This window comes from Pelodiscus sinensis, chromosome 17, assembly GCF_052426305.1.
Source record: "Pelodiscus sinensis isolate ZL-2025 chromosome 17, ASM5242630v1, whole genome shotgun sequence".
Classification (NCBI taxonomy): Eukaryota; Metazoa; Chordata; order Testudines; family Trionychidae; genus Pelodiscus; species Pelodiscus sinensis.
In genome coordinates this window covers 17,255,813-17,276,901 of record NC_143068.1, presented here as the reverse complement: position 1 = coordinate 17,276,901, position 21,089 = coordinate 17,255,813, and the positions used below count along the sequence as shown (strand labels likewise).

The 21,089-nt window shown below is 42.6% G+C and overlaps 1 protein-coding gene across 2 annotated transcripts in view; it reads left to right on the top strand.

Annotated features, from left to right (window-relative positions):
* CASS4 (Cas scaffold protein family member 4) overlaps nt 1–20,782 on the top strand; it is a 41,585-nt gene extending 20,803 nt beyond the window's left edge. The window contains exons 2-7 of one of the 2 annotated variants that reach the window (XM_006129397.4): nt 1,927–2,340; nt 7,247–7,351; nt 7,949–8,098; nt 10,426–11,790; nt 15,750–15,830; nt 16,617–20,782. In XM_006129397.4, the coding sequence (XP_006129459.3) occupies nt 1,927–2,340; nt 7,247–7,351; nt 7,949–8,098; nt 10,426–11,790; nt 15,750–15,830; nt 16,617–17,030 (2,529 nt within the window). In that variant the 3' untranslated portion in view covers nt 17,031–20,782. The remainder of the gene's footprint in view (nt 1–1,926; nt 2,341–7,246; nt 7,352–7,948; nt 8,099–10,425; nt 11,791–15,749; nt 15,831–16,616) is intronic. The other variant, XM_006129398.5, reaches the window with a different exon arrangement.
* Nucleotides 20,783–21,089: the final 307 nt, after the last annotated feature.

Below are 21,089 nucleotides of genomic sequence, written 5' to 3'. Positions count from 1 at the left end.
TTGGTTGGAGTTGCTCAGTGCTAGCAAGGAACTCAGGCCTTTATTCACAATTGTGACGATGTGAAATGCCTGGGTTATACTGTATGATGAGATTACAGAATGTCTCACTTAAACACAGATGGTCCTAACATTTGGCATCGTCAAAGTACAATTTGGAACTGACACGTACAAAGCAATAAGACCATTTAAATCAAACTATGACACAAGGTAAGGGGGTCTGTTGCTGTCCATCTCTGACAGTTGCTAGTGCAGGGTGCATGGAGAAACCCACATATCATAAAAGAGCCATTGTTCCCTGCCTTCCCTATGAAGAAATGTATGCTACCAACAACAGGCCACTTTCATCAGCTGAGCTGACAAATTGATTTTCTTCTCCTGATACTTCAAACCAGCTGTTGCTTTGTGGCAAATGCACTGGATAAAAATACAAGGCGTTATGTTTCCAATGCAGACGCTATCTCTTTGGACATTATTTACAGTTCTGGATAAGAAACTGTTTTTCCTGACCCACATTCCCTGGGGAAAGTGGCTGGTCTTATTTTGAAGATGAAAATAAAGCCATGGTGTTGGTTGGGAAATAGACTCTACATACTTCTTTTTATCCTTTCATCAGCTGTAGTAAATTGTACAAAAATACCTCACATGATTACGGCCATATATGCTATCTCTTTTTGGTTATTTTAAGAATAGTAAAATAAATTGCTTCGTAAATACCTATGAGTTCTATGAACAAAGCATGTTTAACCACATCCAGGTGATCTCCACAAATATTAGACAGAGAGGAAAGCTTGTTCTCTGATTAATATGTCTGTATAAGACTGGGCAGACCTGGATTCAACTCCTTGCTCTGTCATAAAGGTGTAGTGTGCCTGTGCCTCAGCTTCCACCTGTAAAATGGGAATAATAGCACTTCCTGACCTCACAGAAGTGCAGTGAGGATGAATACATTGGAAGTTGTAAAGTGCTCGGATGCTATCATAATGGGGGCCATATAAAGTATCTCAGGTGGACATCATCTTCCATCAGTAAAGAAACTAGCAGCATCACTATTCTCAGGGCTGTTATTATGCTCACTGACTTGAAATTTCCTTAATCTCGTGTTCACAGGGGCCTTGTCTACTCTGAAGATTTTAGGGAAATCTCCCCTCACTGTGCTAGTGCTGTTGCTTTCCCAATTCTCACAGTGGTGAAAATGCTAGTGTAGACTGGCCATCAAGTCTTTACTGTACTTTTACATCCAGAACAGCTGGATGAGAGGATATAGCAATAAAACCACCAGTAGCTCTCATATCTACCATTGCTAGTGCCAGTGGATGCTCTCAGGAAATCCTCAGGGTAGTCACTATCTGGATCCAGTAAGAAAGGAAATGAATAATAACACCCCCAGTGCTGTGTTTTCTGTGAAAAGAGAGGGAGGATGGTTCTGTGGTTAACAGACAAGGTTAGCAGCGAGGCACTTGGACACCATGTGTGATAGTGTGTAGGTAGATAAATTGATTAGACAGAAGTTAGGTGGGGAGAGTTCTATTCATGGATCCACAATAAACTTCCTGTGTGTCTATAGCTTGACCTCGGTTCCTATATCAGTAAAACTCAGCTCATGATACTTTCCAGCGGGGTACATGAGGTTAATATAATTAATATTTGCATTGAGAGCCTCAGAGGGAAGTTGCTAAAAAAAAGCAAAATAATATTATGGTATTATTTATTTCTGTAGCACCCTGAAACATGGCAGACAAATGTTTAAAAGGTTTAACTTTGTAAAACCGATGCTTTGAGATCTGACCCTTAGGATAAATATTAGCAGTTCTATATTAATATTGCATGAATTGAGGTACTGAGAAAATGTTAATCTGGTACCTCCACATAACATTTCTGCAGAGTACAAGTCAGGCGAATGTTACTGCATTTGTTTTTCCTTTCTAGAATACCTTGGCAAAGGCATTGTATGACAACAAGGCTGAGTGTTCAGATGAGCTAGCCTTCCGCAAAGGAGACATCCTAACGGTTCTCGAGCAGAATGTCTTAGAGAGTGAGGGGTGGTGGAAATGTTCCCTCCATGGAAGACAAGGTCTAGCTCCTGCTAATCGTCTCCAGCTTCTGACTGATTCTCCCTCTTCTGAGCATGATTCTCAGGAATTGCCCATTGGTCAACAAAATATCTACCAGGTTCCATCAGCTCCCAAGCCTTCCACATTGTCACCTACATATGAACGGATGGACAGTTGGATTAAGCCACCTCCTTCTTCAGTTTCTTCTCCACCTACTCAAGAAATATATCAAGTGCCAGCTTTGGCTGCACAGTTACTCAGCGAAAAGACCCAAAGCCTAACCAATCAGGTAAGAGTATAAGCAAATATTAAGGTGCTAAGTGCTGGAAAATACCAGTGAGAGGTGGGAAAAGCCTGATGGCCACTACCTTTTCAGCAGACTCTTAAGGACTTGAGAATTTCAGCTGAAGATTCAGTGAAGTCAGCCAAGTAAACGGTGCTTTGTTTCAGCTACTTGAATAAATACTGGACTATATTTGTATCATTCCATTGTAAATAGTCCTATAAAACATATAGGCTACGTCTACACTGGCATGATTTTCCACAAATGCTTTTAACGGAAAAGTTTTCCGTTAAAAGCATTTGCGGAAAAGAGCGTCTAGATTGGCACGGACACTTTTCTGCAAAAGCACTTTTTGCGGAAAAGCATCCATGCCAATCTAGATGCACTTTTGCGCAAAAAAGCCCCGATCGCCATTTTCGCGATGGAGGCTTTTTTGCGCAAAACAATTCTGAGCTGTCTACACTGGCCCTTTTGCCCGAATGGGAGCAGCATAGTATTTCCGCAAGAAGCACTGATTTCTTACATGAGATTGTCAGTGTTCTTGTGGAAATTCAAGTGCCCAGTGTAGACACAGCCATATAGTAATCTCTGGAACCACATCACCCACCATCACAGTAATACAGCCCATGTCCATGATAGTAAGTGGCAGCTATGTAAGTGCCCAACCACTTAAGACAGGAAGTAAAGAGGAATATAATAATGGTTTTATGATTTTGGGTAGAATATAGAATTGATTTACAGTTCCTACAAACACACACTAAAATTCATGAAGCTATAAAATTCCAGAGTTTAACCATTGATGGTTTATGCACAGACACACATTTCTTCATATTTATGGGGATTTGACACTCCTCTCAAAGATAATCCGGAAGATAATTTGTAACAATATGGTTATATATAGAACTTCTCATCCAGACTGTCATCTTCTCACTGAGTCTGCTGCAACTCTCCTCCCTTTAGTCTCTCCATGTCCCAGTTTTCCAGCAAGTTCAGACTGTTGCTACCAGTTTTCTCATGCCCCGGATCACCAACTTCTCCACTGAAGCTACATCTAGACTGCAGGCTTCTTTCAGAAGAAGCTTTTCTGGAAGAGATCTTCCAAAAAAACTTCTTCCGAAAGAGAGCGTCCACTCTGAATGGACGCTATCTCGTATTTAATCTGTGATTACTATGGACGGAGTGGCCACCAGGGCACCTCTGCTTTTTCCTCTTTCTTCTTCATTCGAAAGAACTCCCTCTTCCCCATCCACACATGCCTTTTACCGAAAGAGCTCTTTGGAAAAAGGCTACTTCCTCATAGAAAGAGGTTTACCAATGTCAAAACCCCCCCTCTGTTCTTTCAATTTTTTTTTTGAAAGAATGTGATAGCAATGTGAACGTAAGTGAAGTTTTTTCAGAAAAATGGCCATTTTCCCGAAAAAGCTCTGCAGTGTAGACATACCCCGAGGATACGGCTATACTAAGAAATTTTTTCGGAAGAGGAAATGCAAATGGAGTGTTCATTTGCATATCTCACACTCTCATTTGCATATTCTCTTCCGATCATTTTTGCAGAAGAGGTTTTTGCATAAAAAAGCGCTGTCATAGCCCGAGTCCCTGTCCATTTCAGGATTCACTTCAAAATTGTCCCCTTGGTTTTAAACATGGGTTTTCAGTTTCTCAGGGAAGGACCCTCTCTTTCTCTGCTCACTCTTTCTTTAGCCTTGAATGCATGATTACCCAGTTCACATGTGGGTAATCCCACATGTGCTCAGGCACTCCAACAGCATGTAGAAGGGCCAAATATTATTTTTATTAAATGTAAATTGAGTACTATAATGTAGGCAGTTGAAAACTACAGCCATTATAACAAATAATTACCTGGAAGGTCTTTCTAATTAAAAATGAGCAGTAATAGCAGGCATTTATCCATGCCATTCACTACAGTTTATTTTACTTTATGTTTTGTTCTTGATTTCCAGAGTTTCACATGGATCATCCCCTAAGTGAAACTCATGTTATAAAGGTTAAATTATCTACATATTAAGTCATCTTATAACGGATGCAAGAGATTCATCTAATCATTTATTCTGGGCCACTGTTTCACTCCACTTACCTCCTTTAGGTATCTTCCTTTCTTTTGCATCAAAAGGCAGGATAAAGTGACTACAGTGTTGCTCTGTGTATTATCAGGTGTATTAATGGGGGGAAGGATAGCTCAGTGCTTTGCACATTGGCCTGCTAAACCCAGGGTTGTTAGTTCAATCCTTGAGGAGGGCATTTAAGGATTTGGGGCAAAAATTGTCAGGGATGGTACTTGGTCCTGCTGTGAAGGCAGGGGGCTGGACTCAACTCAATGATCCAAGGTCCCTTCTAGTTCTAGGAGATAGGCAATCTCCATAAATTTCAACAGATGCTCAATGACCAAGTGACCTTAGTGTGTCTGAGAGACTGTGGTCTGTTTTTTTTTTTTTTCAAAATTGCACTCTGTTTTGAGTGAGATTACCATAATTGCACAATCAAAATGAGTAACTGAATATGCAGAAGAACATAATTTGCCTTCTGTACAGGCAATGAGCTGATTTATGCAACTAATCTCAAAGAATGCATACACAAATTCAGCATTTTGCGTATGCAGCCATGCCCCCAACTTTTAAAAACATCAGGCCCTGAAACTGTGTCAGACCCATTTTCCACTGATTTAGAGCACAAGCTGAGAGATACATGGCCTTTCTTTCTTTCTTTCTTTCTTTCTTTCTTTCTTTCTTTCTTTCTTTCTTTCTTTCTTTCTTTCTTTCTTTCTTTCTTTCTTTCTTTCTTTCTTTCCTGCTGTCCTTCAATGCCTGCTAAGCTGCTATGCTATTGTGTTGCATCTATCTTTTCAGCAGTATCTGTTTTCTTTAACAAGGAAAGAAAAAATACTGTAAAATCTTTATGATGTTTCTAATATTTACACATTCAGGTTTGCCTGAGCTACACCTCAGTTGCTACTACAAAGAACAACTGTACCACAGGAGTTCACAGCCATCCCTACACATGCATTTGAAGGTGTAGAAGTAGACATCCCGTTTGAGTGCAGTGGTACAAACTGCAGTATCCTAGATTACCCCATGTAGATGGTATGGGACAACTGGCATATTTTCTGATATGTTCAGCTGTTCTCTCCGCAGCTGGGTGAAGCTAAATCTTTGAGAGACTCTTATTGAGAAAAATAAGCCCCTCAGAAAAAAAACTGTCTGGACTCTCCACCTACATTTTAAAGATTGTAATTGTTTTACTTCTCATGCAATAAAAATTTCTGCCATTTTTCTTAGCCTACCTGACCTTGAAAATATACAAAAGGATTTCTTTTTGGTAGCAGATCTAGTCAGAAGGTGTGATAGTCACTGATTCACATTTTACCATCCACTAGATAAGATTATCTGTGTCTGACAGTAGGTTGGAGCCAAACGAGACCCTTTTAGCTGGACCTACCTTCTTACCTAGTCTTTGCAGAAAAACAAAGTCTGTCCTAGGTCAGTTGATATAGATGGTTTTGCAAGAGAGTTGGCTTCTTTTGCAGAATAATAATGAAATACAAGGTCATTTAATTATTTTCTTTCCTTTCTAGAAACCAACTTTTCAGTCATTCAGGTCTTTCTCAAAGATGAAACAGGTAGATAAAAAGATGGGGTTTTGTCCTACCATACACTATGAGTCACTCCATTGCTCTAAATTTGGTGGATGTGACTGAGTATGACAAGGAATACTGCCCCTCACTTTTAAATAGCATATGGTAACATAAAGCTTCAGTGGAAGCTACTTTAAGTTAGAAATTTAGAGTTGTAATGGTTTATGTCTTAACCAAATGTAGAGTCCCAAAGACATCTCATTGCTGAATAGACAAAAATTTTGGAATGAGTGAAAAATCCTTTTCCCCGTGTTCATATCTATTCAGTATTCTGCTAATGTTTTAACTACACATATCCTGCACCTCAAGTCAGGGCAGTATTTTCATTCCTATCCCTCTTCAAACAATATTGCAAGTAAACAATGAAATAAATCCGTAAGGCTATGTCTACATAGCAGTGACGTTATTCTGAAATACACAGTTAGCCATGTTCAACAGATCCCACCCATGGGCCATGTGGTGAGCCCTGTGTAAACCCAATCCACACCGTGGGCTGCAAACAAATGGGCTGTGGGCCACATGTTGAGTAGTCCTGCCTTCATATGTCAATAATTCATCTCTGAAACAGTGAGAATACTAGTACAAAGGGGTTACAGGAAAAATAAACCTGTGGCTACGTCTACACTGCCGGTTTTTCTGGCAGTGGATATGCAAATGAGGCCAGTATTAGCATATTGGTGTGCCTCATTTGCATAATTTATGCAAGTCATTTTTTCACAAAGGGGTTTTGTGGAAAAAAAAGTAGTGTGGACTTTTTTTTTGCGCAAAACCCCCATTTTCCACGAGATTCTTATGCCTCAGAGAGGCATCTTGCGAAAAATGGATCTTGTGGAAAACGGGGGTTTTGCGCAAAGGAAAAGTCCACACTCCTTTTTTTTCCGCAAAAACCCTTTACACAAAACCGGCTCACATAAATTATGCAAATGAGGTACGATTATATGCTAATCTTGGCCTCATTTGCATACTCACCGCTGGCAAAACCGGCAGTGTAGACTAAGCCTGTGTGTTTAACACACAGACAACAAGCAGTTTTCAAGCATAGGGGGCAGTGAATCATAGAATACTAGAACTGGAAAGAACCCTAGGAGATCATCAAGTCTAATCTGCTGCACTCATGGCAGGAATATTTGACAGAAGCTTTTTAATTAACATCCTAAAAGGAATTCTTCCAGCAATGGCCATCAAACTTATTATTATCTCTCATAGATACCCCAAGGTCACTTCAACGTTCTCATTTCTTTCTCTTTTTTTTTCTCCCTCAAGCACCTGTTTACTCTTCCCACAGCATCTCGGGCCTCCATACCAAATATAAGAAGTGAGGTTTATGATGTTCCATCACCACAACTCCGGATGGCCTTATTCACTCAGGTGAGTCCTGTCATGTCCCTGAATATGTCCATCAAGTGGGACTAAGAATTCAGGACTTCTGAGTTCCTTAACAAATGCAGCAGTTCTACTATGCACTATAAATGTAAGTGATAACTTTTCTACCCTTTTTTTTTTTTTTTTTAATTCTGCAAAAAGATTGATAGAGAATGGGATCAGGAAAGTTTTAAAACCATACACATTTCACTGTCTTTTAAGATTGTCTCAGAGAGACAACCCTGTGAGTCTGTATCTTTAAAAGCAATGAGTCATCCTGTGGCACCTTGGAGATTAACAAAAATATACAGGATCATGAGCTTTCCTGGGCAAAACTCACTTCCTCAGATGAGCTGGACAAGATTGTGCAACATCCCACTGCGCCCCCTTGTGCTCATCTCCCCTCTGTACAGCACTGTTATACAATGAAGATTTCTTTCAACAGTCCAACGGATTCTAAGAACTATATCCTGCTCTAAGTCCACGCACGGAGTATCTGTTGATGCCAGTGGATATTCTGTGCATGAATTCAAGGCAGTTAAGTTTCCAGTTGGTGCTGCGATAAATAATATTTAACTCAACCTGACTTTTGTATTTGATTAGATCTATGCTACTCCACCCACAACCAGAAAGGGCTCTGTGCCGATCCTCGCCAAAGAATACTGCCAGACAGAGAAGCAACAGCTTTATGACATCCCTTCCAGCCTGGAAAAGGCAAAAATCCATGTCCAGCAAGACTCTCCAGTGGGCAGTGTAAGTGTTACTCACTGAATGGCAGAGAATAGCCTCTCATTAATACTGTGATACTCATACAGCAGAATTCATACGGCTATGCTGGGCATGCCATTGATGGAGATGGGACACCAACATGAGAGCTAAGTGCCATCAATCTTCCAAGACATTAAAACAGCACTGCTTGAATGTTAGATTATTTAATACCATAATATCATACAAAGGGACTGTGAGGAATATCTACCCCCTCCCCCTGCACTGAGGCAGGGCCAAGTGCACTTGTTCTAGATGATCCCTGACAGGTGTTTGTCTAACCAGTTCCTTAAAAACACCAGCAATGGGATTCCACACCCTCTCTTGGTAACCTCGTCCAGATCGTCACTGTCCTTATAATCGGAAAATTTTGTGTTATAACTTTGCTGCAGATTAAGCCCATTATTCAGGGGCAACTGCTTAGGGGAGACAGAAAAGGCCACCGGCCATGTGACTGCCCCGCCCCCAGCTTGGAGAAGGGCCCGGACAACCCCCTTCCATCCCAGGCCCTGCCTCTCCCAGCCGTTGGTCTGTCTCTCCATGCACTTGCTCCATCCCCACTCTGCCTCTTCCCCTGAGTGATGCAGCTGGGGGGACTAGCGGGGAGAGTGTCTGGCCCTCCTGCATTCACTGGCAGCAGCGGAGGAAGCAGAACAATGCAGCCCCATCTCACTCTGCCCCCCTAGATGCATCGCTCCACTTCCCGCTGGTGAGCGGGGGTTGATCCTGCTCCCTCCCCTGAGTGACATGCTGGGAAAGCAGAGCGAGCTGGGGCCACATTTCTCCACTTCCCCTGCTACTGCCGGTGAGTGGGGGGAAAAGACCCCTGGTGTGGTGCCAGGCCTACTTGCTATTTCCCGAGATGCCCAGAGACTCTGGCCCTGATGGCTGCTAGCCAGCTCCTTGCCCCTCCCACCTATGGCATTTGGAGGTATGTGTCCCCTTATGCCTCTCTCATCACCTGCTAGTCCCAGGGACTCTGCTGCTGCTGGCTGCTAGTGGCCCCTTTCCCCTCCCACCCATGCCCCTCACATTGCCCTTGCAATTATTTCTTTTCCTACCTTCCATGGTAGAAAACAGTTGATCACGATCCTCTTTATAGCCACCTGTAACATATTTGAAGACTTTTTATCAAGTCCTCTACTTGGTCTTTTTTTTCTCAAGTCTAAACTTCAGGCTAAGTTGTGATGTCTCATCACTGGCCTGTTTTGAGGCTAGCATGTTGCAGCACACCGCAGTGTACATTCTGAGAGGGATTCTTCCTCAGTGTGCATCCCATTGCACAAGGAAGCCATTAGAAGTGCAATTTGCCCACACCCAGGGTATGTCTAGACTGTGGGTTTTTTCCCTGCTTTTTTTTGCAGAAGAGCAAATGTGCTCTTTCGGGGAGCCCTGTATACCTCGTTCTATGAGGAATAAGGGCTCCTCTGAAAGAAGAGGCTTTTCCACCATTTGGCCCCATCTAGACTGGGCCAAATAGCGGAAAAGCCTTTTCCGGAAAAGCAATCAGAAAAAGCTGCGCAAATTGTGAAGTGCAATTCGAGTAGCTTTTTCTGAAAAAAGGCTATAGCGTAGACCTAGCCCCTGTATACCTGGCCAGATGCATGGACCAATGAGAGGGGGAAAGTCAGAGACCCACCTCTTCCTTGCCACTTTTTGATGTACTTTGCAGTCTTGGAAACCGTGGCAAATCTCAGACCCTGCATTTGTGCCCAGGGATTACACACACCTTTTTCATCTTTCCATCATTCCCCACCACTCTTGTGAAACAAACAGGCACCATCTGGCCCAAAGTATAATATATTATTCTTACTTATTGCACCAGAATCAATCAGCATTTTTCAGATCATTAAGATCAGTTAGGCACAAGAAGCTGTTGTACCACATTGAATCAAATCACTATGCATCTCAGGAAGCCTTTGAAAATGTAAATACAGTGCAATTATTTTAGTGTGATCAGCTGTGCTTTTTTTAAATTGTCATGTGTGAGTTTGTGGCAGTTCTGCTAGTTAAGAAGCTCATGATATCTTGTTTGCTGCATTATAAAAAACTGTCTTTGATTAACATTATATTGTAGTTGATAAGCTATGGATATGACAAAAATATACTTGGCCAATATATTAGATATTTCATATTAGCAATATAATTGTGCATTTCAGAGAGGGAACAGAATTAGAACTATGTCCCGACGCTTCAACTGATGTAAACTGGTGTAGCTCCATTGACGTCAGTGGACCTATGTTGATTTGCAGAGACTCTGGATCTGAGCATATATTTCTAAATACCAGCTGTAACCGTTGTGTGCTGCTTTCCAGGTATATGATGTCCCCCCCACAACTGCTCGAGACCATGACATTTCACTACAAAATATGTTTCAAAGAAAATGTTTGGGTCATTATAATACCTTGCCAAATCCACGGAAGTCAGAATGGATTTATGATATTCCAGTATCATCTGAAAAAACAGGTTTAAAAAAAGACCCTTCTGATCATTCCCCGGAGAAGCAGGTGTTCTATGATATACCACCAGCCAGATATGGTGCTACCTTGCAAAATGTTCCATCAACAAATATCAAAAGCAAATTGGTGAGCCCACAAGTGTATGATGTCCCACCAGTACAGAGAAAATTGACCTTCCCTCATAATGATATCCCTCATTATGATGTACCATCCTCACGGGACATGCTACTTTTGCGGCAAAATGGTAATTATCATGTTCCTCCAAGCTTTCTGATTCCAAAGGTCGAGCCACAGAACTTGGTACAAAATGTTTATGATATTCCAAAAGTGCTCCCTGTGGCTTCACAGCATGGGAAAGGCACTGAGAAAAACAACTGTAGTTTTGGAAACCATACTTACAACATTCCCCCACAGCTGTCAAAAGATGCCAAATTAGAACAAGACAGATTATCAGTTTCCAGTATGGATAGCAGGACCAGCACCCTATCGACATCATCAAGCACTTCTGCTGAGTCCTCTTCTATGTCATCATCAGAAGAACCTGCTAAAGAAATTAAATTGGAGCTTGATGTAGCCATAGAGACACTGACTAAGCTACAGCACAGTGTATCCAGTTCAATTGCAAGTTTGATGATCTTTGTAAGCAGTAAGTGGAGATTCCAAGAACACCTGGAGACAAACCTCGAGGAAATCCATAGAGCAATTGATCACATAAAAGTATCTTTGGGTGAATTTTTGGACTTTGCTCAGGCCATCAAGATGAATGCTTCTTGTGCCACTGACAATAACCTTCAAACCAGAATTAATAAACAGCTGAAAATTCTTACAGACTCATTCCAGATCTTGGTACAAACAAGGAAAGCACTGAATAACTGCAACTGGTCACTGGAAGTTTTGGTCATTAAGAAACCTCAGACGAGCCCAGATGATCTTGATCGGTTTGTTATGGTTGCCCGCACAATTCCAGATGATATCAAGAGATTTGTATCTATCATCATAGCAAATGGAAAGCTTCTCTTTAGAAAGAATTGTGAGGAACAAGAGACCAAGCCACCAAACATTGGCACAGATCATAAAATGGCAAAGCAGATCTCAACACATAGAAGAATAGAACTAGATTCACTCCAAAGCAATCCTTTCAATAAACCAAACAAAATTAAATTCTCTTCTGAGAAATCAAGAGAAAATGCCATTGAAGATTGTGATTATGTTCAACTGCAGGTCAGTGTAATGTGATTTGCTACTGATTTTCTGCTTCATTTTGTTTGCAGATAGGATTACTTGCACTATTTTAACTTGGCCTTATCACAAGCCTTGCTTTGGTTTATATTCACTTTCACCTGCTAGCCTGACTGCCTACCCCCAGGCTTTTGGAAGTGCTATTGTAACCCACACACCTAGGCTATGTCTATACTGGCAGCTTCTTGCACAAGAACATCTTGTGCAAGGGTTCTTGTGCAAGAACTTTTGCGCAAGAACACAACCACACTGCCATGTGCGAGATGTGCTTTTGTGCAAGAGCATCCATGGCAGTGTGGATGCTCTCTTGCGCAAGAAACCTCTGATGGCCATTTTAGCCATAGGGCTTTCTTCCGTAAGAAACCCCTGCCGCGCGTCCACACTGCACTCTTGCGCAAGAGACCTTACGCCTGTAAGAAAAGAGAGTAGCCCTGCACAAGAAAACCTCTCCTACCACCGTTTACTGTAAATCTTCTTGCGCAAGAGTGGGCGGGGAGTGTGGACGCTCCGCGGAGGAACAGCCGTTCTTGCACAATAACCCGCCAGTGTAGACATAGCCCTAGTGTGGTTCACTGACCCATGCAGTGGCACTTAGACCACAGCAACAGGTAAGATCAAGAGACCTCTACAGCATGGGCTGGGAGCCAGCTGGCTTTTAGCTCAGAGGGTAAAGGCTCCTATACTCAGCTTCAGAGACCCAGGTTTAAATCCGCCCTGTGGCGGTTACAAGTGGGGGCTCGTCCAGAATACCAACTGGGTCTCTGAAGCTCAGACACCTTCCTCACCTAGGGGAAGTATGTAACCCACATGCATAGTGTGGTTCGCTGACCCATGCAGTGGCACTTAGACCACAACAACAGATAAGATCAAGAGACCTCTACAGCATGGGCTGGGAGCCAGCTGGCTTTTAGCTCCTATACTCAGCTTCAGAGATCCCAGGTTCAAATCCGCCCAGTGGCATTTACACTACAGGCAGTCCCCAGGTTATGTACAAGATAGGGACTGTAGGTTTGTTCTTAAATTGAATCTGTATGTAAGTCGGAACTGGCGTTAGCCGCTGCTGAAACTGATCAGTTCTGACTTACATACAGATTCAACTTAAGAAACCCAGGCGTCTCCAAGTCAGCTGCTGCTGAAACTGATCAGCGGCTGATTCCAGGAAGCCTGGGGCAGAACAACTCTGCCTCGGGCTTCCTGTAGTCAGCCGCTGGTCAGTTTCAGCAGTGGCTGACTTGGGGACGCCTGGGGCAGAGCAGCTGGGGTGCTGCTGGGTTGCTCCAGTAGCGCGGCTCCTCGGCGCTACTGGAGCAACCCAGCAGCACCCCAGCTGCCCTGCCTCAGGCGTTCTGATTCAGCCGCTGCTGAAACTGACCAGCAGCGGCTGAATCAGGACTCCTGGGGCAGAGCAGCTGGGGTGCTGCCGGGTTGGTCCGGAGCGGCACTGCGGGACCAACCCAGCAGCCCCCAGCTGCTCTACCCCAGGGGTAGGCAAGAAAAGCCTGGTCTGCTGGGGGGGGGGCACTAGCTGCACCCCCCCAGCAGACCAGAGATACGGGGGTGGCAGGATGCCCAAGTCCTCCACGGCTTTGCTCCGTCTCCCTGGACTGCTGACCCGGGAGACGCGGAGCAAAGCCGCAGAGCACGCGGGCAGCGGGACAGTCCAGGCGCGCCGCGCTGTCCCACTGCTGGCGTGCTCTGAGGCTTTGCTCCCCATCTCCCTGTTCTGCTGATCTGCAGGGAGACAGGGAGCAAAGCCTTGGAGCACGCACGCAGCGGGACAGCCCGGGCGCGCTTGAGCTGTTCCCCTGCGGGCGTGCTCCGTGGCTTTGCTCCCTGTCTCCCTGATCTGCATGGAGACAGGGAGCAAATCCTTGGAGCACGCCCGCAGCGTGCCTGGGTTGCCCCGCAGCCCCAGCCCCAGCCCCTCTGCGGCTTTGCAAAGCCTCGGGGGAAGCCGGCGGCGGGACAGCCCAGGCGTGCCTGGGCTGCCCGGCTGCCTGAGCCCCTCCGCGGCTTTGCTCTGCGTCTTCCTGGTCTGCAGAGCAGGAGACGCAGAGCAGCTTTTCTCGCCCCGGAGTACACGGGTGGTGGAACCGCGAGGTCCCGCAGTCCGTGTCCTCCAGGGCGAGAAAAGCCCCGTTCGTAACTGCGGATCCGACATAAGTCGGATCCGCGTAAGTCGGGGACTGCCTGTATGTCACAGCAGCCTAGGGATGCTGTCTAGTTGACTATCTGATATGCCAAGCTAATTGGGTATTCAAGTCACTACTCAACTAGTCTCCCTTCTATTGCTGCCTTGGGGATGGAGGGAGCCAGCTTAAAAGCCAGTTCCCCCCAGCACCATTCTGTGGGGGGTGGGCAGGGAGGCAGAGGCACAACAGGGGAAAAAGAGCAAGTGGGGAACAAAGCAATCTCTCCCTTTGAAATGTATAAGAGCAACAAAGCAGTCGGGACCGCGCGTGAGCAGGGACTGCTTCAGTCCCCGCTGAGCCTCTCCCTTTGAAATGTACAAGAACCACGGGCGGCTCTTGTACATTTCAAAAGCAGAGTCACAGTGGGATAGCAAGTGCACCCCCATCCCATCGACTAATCGAGTGGTCAATGGAAATTCCACTGACCACTCGATTAGTTGATTAATTGAAATTTAACATCCCTACAGCAACCATACCCATGAGCGCCAGTTGAATATAGGAAAGACTAGAGACATGGGGATTGTCCAGTCATGGAGAGCAATTCTTTGAATCTCACCGTCCAGATCTTCTAAGAGCTAAATTTTCAGCCCAGCTTCAAGCAGGGTGTTTCTTTTGGGGCATATTTGTTTCTTGTCAGCATAATGTTTATGGCACAATATCAGATAGGGTTCCCAGTTGCAGGAAATGTCAGCTTCCTTGTTTGTGATTTGTTAGAAAATGTAACTTTGAGGTGTAGGGGTAATTTCCAAAAGGTGTTAACACATAAACCAAATGATCTAAACAACTTCATCTCATACTGGAGATTAACTGATCTATTTATTTTCCAGATGTTTGTCACTTGAGCAGACCCACTGATGGGGGGACTAGGAGGGAAATGCCCCGAGGCTGGGTGATTTCAAAGGGCCTGGGACTCTAGGCCACTGCCACTACTGAAGCAGCAGTGGTGGCTGGAGCCCAGAGCCCTTTAAATCACTGCCAGAGTGCCAGGTGGCTCACTTCAGAGCCCCACGGAGCATGCTCTGGGTGGCTGTGAGGCTGGGGGGAGGGACGGCATGGTCCAGGCAGCGCTGGGGGATGGCTTCCCCAGTCCCATTCCTTCTGTGTAAGGCCCCAGCTCTTTCAGGAGCACTGAACGGGAGCAGCATAGTATTTCCGCAAGAACACTGACAATCTTACATGAGATCATCAGTGCTTTTGTGGAAATACAAGAGGCCAGTGTAGACAGCTGGCAAGTTTTTCCGGAAAAGTGGCTGATTTTCCAGAAAAACTGGCCAGTCTAGACACATCCACTAAGAATATTGTTCTTGCTATTGCTTTAGCATGGAAGTCACTCAGATATTTTGGGGAGCAGTATAAAATCCTGAGAGAGAAAGAGATAGTGTGTATTTAAAACAAATGCCAGGAAATAATATCTGGATTTAAATATTGGAACTTAATCTGGGAACAGAGTAAAAATAATAAGTATCAGACAATAAATGGCTCTGTCATAACATATACCAACATTAGCTGGAAGTAGTTCACTGATATGAGGTGTATTCCTATTACTCCTTTCAGAGTCAGTTTCTAAATTCTGTAGTAGAAATTACAGCTGATCATTTATATTTTTAATTTATAATTTCAGCAGGTGTCATTGTTTACAGTAGCAGCATTTTGGCTGCATGACAAAAATTCTGATGACATTATGTAAAACAAAACTTTGCTTAGTATGTTGAAACTATATAAATAATTTCAAGTGTTTTCATTTTTCAGAAGTCATTTGTGTCGAAACAGGAACAAAAACCCCTTTCAGCTAAAGAGGTAGCAAAGAAGACTGCTGATTTAAAAACAAAGGTATTTCTGATTTGGAAAACTGTTGCTAGTAAAGGTTTTGTTCCTTGAAGTTATATGTGGCTTCTACACCTTGTTAATATTTATTAACACCTAGAATGTGCCTAGAACAATACATTTTTATGTAGGGATCTTTTGTTTTAAACTGATCTCTTGTCTGGCAACAGTGCTTGGAAGAATTGATAAGTTCTGAAAGCATTTATGCAAGTCCAGAGAAGTGCTTCTGCTCCTCATGTCATAAGATCTTGTAATTTTAAATCGTGGCATTATTTACTATTTTGCCTTTTTCATTTTATTTTGGGTATGGCTGAGACAGCTAATATCTCAAAAGCCTCAATGAGAGATGGAAGCCTTGTACCTTGCCAGTACCTTGCACAATCAGGCTTAAATGCTTTCGCATTTGAAAACTAGAATTCCAAGTGGTCAGCCTTTTTAAATCATTGTCTTTTAACTCCAACCGTTCTTGTGACATCAGCTACTAAAATCATGTTTTAAGTGAAGTGTGTGTATGTGGTGAAGTGTGTGTATGTGGGCAAAAGGTAAATTGAAGTTAGGATCATATTTTAAAATCTGATATTTCATGGCCTACCAAAACTAGAAAACGTGCTTTATAATTACAAAAGGTCTCCAGGCTGTTACAATTTTGTGGCTGTGGCAAATCAGCTGTGAGGTATGAAGAATGATTTAATTTAAATGAAATTGTAGGAGAATACAGGAAAAAGTGGATAAGGAAACAATCTGTGTTACCAAGCTAAATGTCTTTCATGTTTTCTTTTCCACTTTTTTTAGGTTTTCCCACCTGCAAAAAAGGATAATATTCAGAGCAATATGGACTTGGCAAAGAAAATCTCTCTCTCAGAAAACTGTAGACTGTATTTTGGTGGCCTTCAGAAAGCCATTTGTGTATTTACCAGTAGTCTTAGCAATAGCCAACCACCTGAAGTCTTCATAGCACAGAGTAAATTGATCATTATGGTGGGACAAAGGCTGGTGGATTCTCTCTGTCAGGAAACTCAAGAAAAGGATATTCGGAATGACATCCTCCGCAGCAGCAGCCAGTTTTGTAGCCTGCTGAAGAACTTGGCTGTTGCTACCAAAAATGCTGCAGTGCAGTATCCAAATACAGAGGCGGTTCAAGAACTTCGAAATCAAGCAGATGAGCTGTCTAAATACACTCAGCAATTTAGAGCAATGATGGAATGAAGAAGTCTTCCCATTCTTAGAAGAGAGTCTTGGTGAAACCATTAGGATTTTCCCATATTTCTGGGGGCTTACCCCTCAACTATAGCATCCTGAGGGCTGATGAAGAAAGGACTCCACAAAGAATCCCAATGCCAGTCTTAAGTCAGCCATATCCTGTACAGGTTGCTATTGAGCAATGAAAGGTGTTCCAAATCCCTGTGTCAGTGAGCCTCCAGGACTGGGTTGACAGATTTGGGTTAATGGGGTTTGTTCTGGTGCTCTAAAAACAGACATATAAACAGCATTTTGATGTGGCAATTTGGGCTGGAGCTCAGACAGAGAAACACAGCTTCCCTACACTTCAGCGCTTGTGCTGTAGTCAAGCTGCAATTTGAAAGCACTGTCTATACAATTATTATTAGAGTGCTAGTGAAAGCCAGCTGCCCCAAGTCTATCACCCCACACTAGGAGTCTGATTCCCATGGACCATGTAGCAAACTCCAGTATGACCAGGAATATAATTTGTACTTTCCACACCACAGTTTAGAGCATGTCTGCAAGATGCTGAGTCAACCCTTCCAATGCTTCTTTGGGGTGGCTCAGCAAAAATTTTCACAGAGCATTGGTACAAAATTATTTTATTATTTGTCTGATTTCTTATCTTTCCAAACAAGTAGATAAATATATTTTTCTATTCTTTTTCACTTGCAAATGTAAGTGTTTTCCTGGTTTTCCTGATAACAGACCAAGATATAAATAGTAATACATTATGATGTGAAGCCATCATCATTCTCTCTTTTCCAAATGATGGTTTACTGCATTTGTTTTAAACTGCAGAATTTTATATAAAATGTCACATATAGATTTTTCATATTACAATGTAATGAGCATGTTATGGGACAAATTCTGGCAGATGATAGGTAGACAGGCCTCAGAAAACTCATACCCAGCACAACAGAGAAAGCTGTGTTTCCCATTCTGGCTCCCATCTAAATCCATGGAGTGACTGAGAAGTTCTTCCATGAGAAAAGCTATAATGGAATATTACAGAATTGGCCTGAATGTTTAGGGAACATATGGCTACTAAGCATGTAAGATACATGCAGGTTGTTAATGCAAAATTAGGGTGAATGTCAGGACATCAATAATAAATGTATTGGGTTGCTGCCAGCCAGAATATGAGTGCACAGTAATGCTTTTCTTGCAGGATACATGTGTTTTCAGTTTGAGAATACTTCTGCATAGTTCAGAAATTTGATCCAATTAATTTTGTATGGTTTCTCTCTCTGTTGCTCAGATATTATAATGATGGGGATCATATAAATACTTACATTATTTTTGTGTGTTGTTTTGTATTTTTTTTAACCAATTAATTTATTTTTTAAAAATATGAGTTACATTTTCAAGTCTAGCCTTCCTTTTGCAGGTATAATTTGTACGTGTATAACCAGGCAGTTAGTTTTCCTGGTATCTGCAGCCATAATTCATTTGTGAATATAAAATTTTGGATATAATTTGTGCCTGTAAAGAAACTTTGGGTTAAGTTTCAGCAGAAAATATAGCCCTATAGTAACAGATTTTGTGTACTCATTGCAGGCACCATCTTACATATACTTATGTTATTCAACTGTAGAAATAGTTAAATAGTTCTGCCTTTGAATACTGAAATGCAGCTAATTACATTTTAAGGTCATCCTGTTTCTTTATATATTAAGTTCATTCATGTGAATCAGTGTAATATTCCACCAGGCAACAGAGTAGAGTGCTGAAACAGCTGCTTTCACACACATTTACAATTTAAGTGCAAAGAAAAAGTATTTAAGCCGTTTTTTTATTTTGAGTATAATGTATATATTTTGGCCTGGCCTGATATCTGAAGAAATTTGTTCTATATATTTTTGATGTTTAATTTTGTTTTTCTATTTTGCCTTTTGAATTAGTTTTCACGTTTTTGTAGTTCACAAAACATTAATAAATAATATGTTGATAACTTATTTTTAATGTATCAATATACCATTGCAAAAAATGATTTTGTGCCTACATCCTTAACGACTGTCCCACAGCTTTAATTGGGCAGAACAAGAGATGAGGTACTCCGTTTAGGTATCTCTTCCCAGTTATTTGACGCAAGAAAAGGGACAGAGAACAGAACAAGTAGTGATGAGGCTATCATTGATCCTGTCACTTGAGATTAATATCTGAACTAATTGTTTGTTCATTTCCTCATATTTTCCTAGCTGTATTATTGAAAGTATTTTAATTTTAGAACCGTCTTACCAAAACAGGAAACAAAAACAAAAAGAAACAAAATTTGCTTTGAATCAGTTAAACAACGGTATTAAGTGAGTTTTGTGACTCTGAGCTGTAGCTTTCTAAAAGGTGCCTGAGAAACAACCAGAAAAACATCTAATACACTATATGCAGGGCTCGCCAAACCACGACAAGCCCAGCTCACCAGCCGTGCTGTCCAGCGATCTGCACATGCGCAGATCACCCAAACCTGGCTCTTCCGGGTTGAAATCTACTCGCCACAGGCGAGTAGATTGCATTATTTGTCAAGCCCTGACTATATGTATAAATCCAATGAAGAAGTAGGTCCTCTGATGTGGAAGTTTAAGTAGTATTTTCTCTTGAAAGAACCTGAACATCAACATAATACTACTATTTGTTATTCTTATCTACAAAGAAAGAATGGAAAAGTATAGGAAAAGGATACATGCTTAAGGTGAGGATTTTCAAATATAAAATGGGCAACTACCAAATGTAATATGGACAAGTACGTCAAAGGTGGCTAATTTAGGGCATATGGGGATTATAAGAACATAAACATAAGAACAGCCATACTGGATCAGACTACAGGTCCATCTAGCCCAGTATTCTGTCTTCTGACAGTGGCCAATGCCAGGTCCCCCAGGAGGAATGAACAGAACAGATAATTATCCAGTGATCCATCTCCTGACAAAAAGAGGCTAGAGACACCATCCCTGTACATCCTGGCTAGTAGCCATTGATGGACCAATCCTCCATCAATTTACCTAGCTCTTTTTTTTTTTAAATCCTGTTATAGTACTGGCCTTCACAACATCCTCTGGCAAGGAGCTCCACAGGTTGAGTGTGCATTGTGTGAAAAAGTACTTCCTTTTGTTATTAGACAACCCCCATGTGGCCAATCAAGAGAAACACAAGTACAATGTAGCTATTTTGCATTTATGATAGCAAGAGTCAACACAGTTACTAACTAAACAAACATAATGTTTCAGAGGGGTAACCGTGTTAGTCTGTAACTGAAAAAAAATTGAAAACATTCTGAATTTAAACAAGCAGCCTAGAAATAAAACATACTATAGGTTTCTACCAAACCCTGGGCTAGTCTCTTTTATAAATAATTTTCATTGTATTAAGAGCCTTGAATATTTTTTTTTAATTTACTCTTCTTGTAACTGAATGTGATACTTGCAATACTTGTTTATACGGCAATGAAATTTTCCCTTAATTCCCCCTGCAATAATTACTGTTAGAATTTGTCCAGGATGATCTTGACCCCATAAAAACATGACAGCTAGCAGTGCATACTGAGGACTCCTACCAATTACCCAGGATAGCTACCTAAAGCAAGAGATGATCTTGAGAAAACCTGGACAGGTGACAATCCTAAGAGGCCCATGCTATCTCCATGTCTGTGCCCATCCGCATATGTTTGAGCCATCCTAGAGTGCCTATATTTCAGTGCCCACTACCTCCATATGCCTGTACATCAGTGCCCATCCCTGTGATGGGGGGAGGGGGGGGGCGACAGAATTTTTGGATCCCTGGGTAAGAGGTGGGGGTAACTCTGTGCTCCTGGAAGGGGCAGGGCCTCAGGCAGAAGGGGTGGGGCAGCCAGCCCTCAGGGCCGTGCTCCACCCCCCCATGCCAGCAGCATGCCTCAGAGCTGCAGAGAGTGCCCGATTTAATGGAACTCTGGCTGCTATTGCTGCCACAGTAGCAGTGATAGCAGCCAGGACGCCTGGGCCCTTTAGAATTGCTGAGCTCCGGGGCTGTTGCCTCCTTTGCCCTCCCCCCATGGGCAGGTCTCCCCAG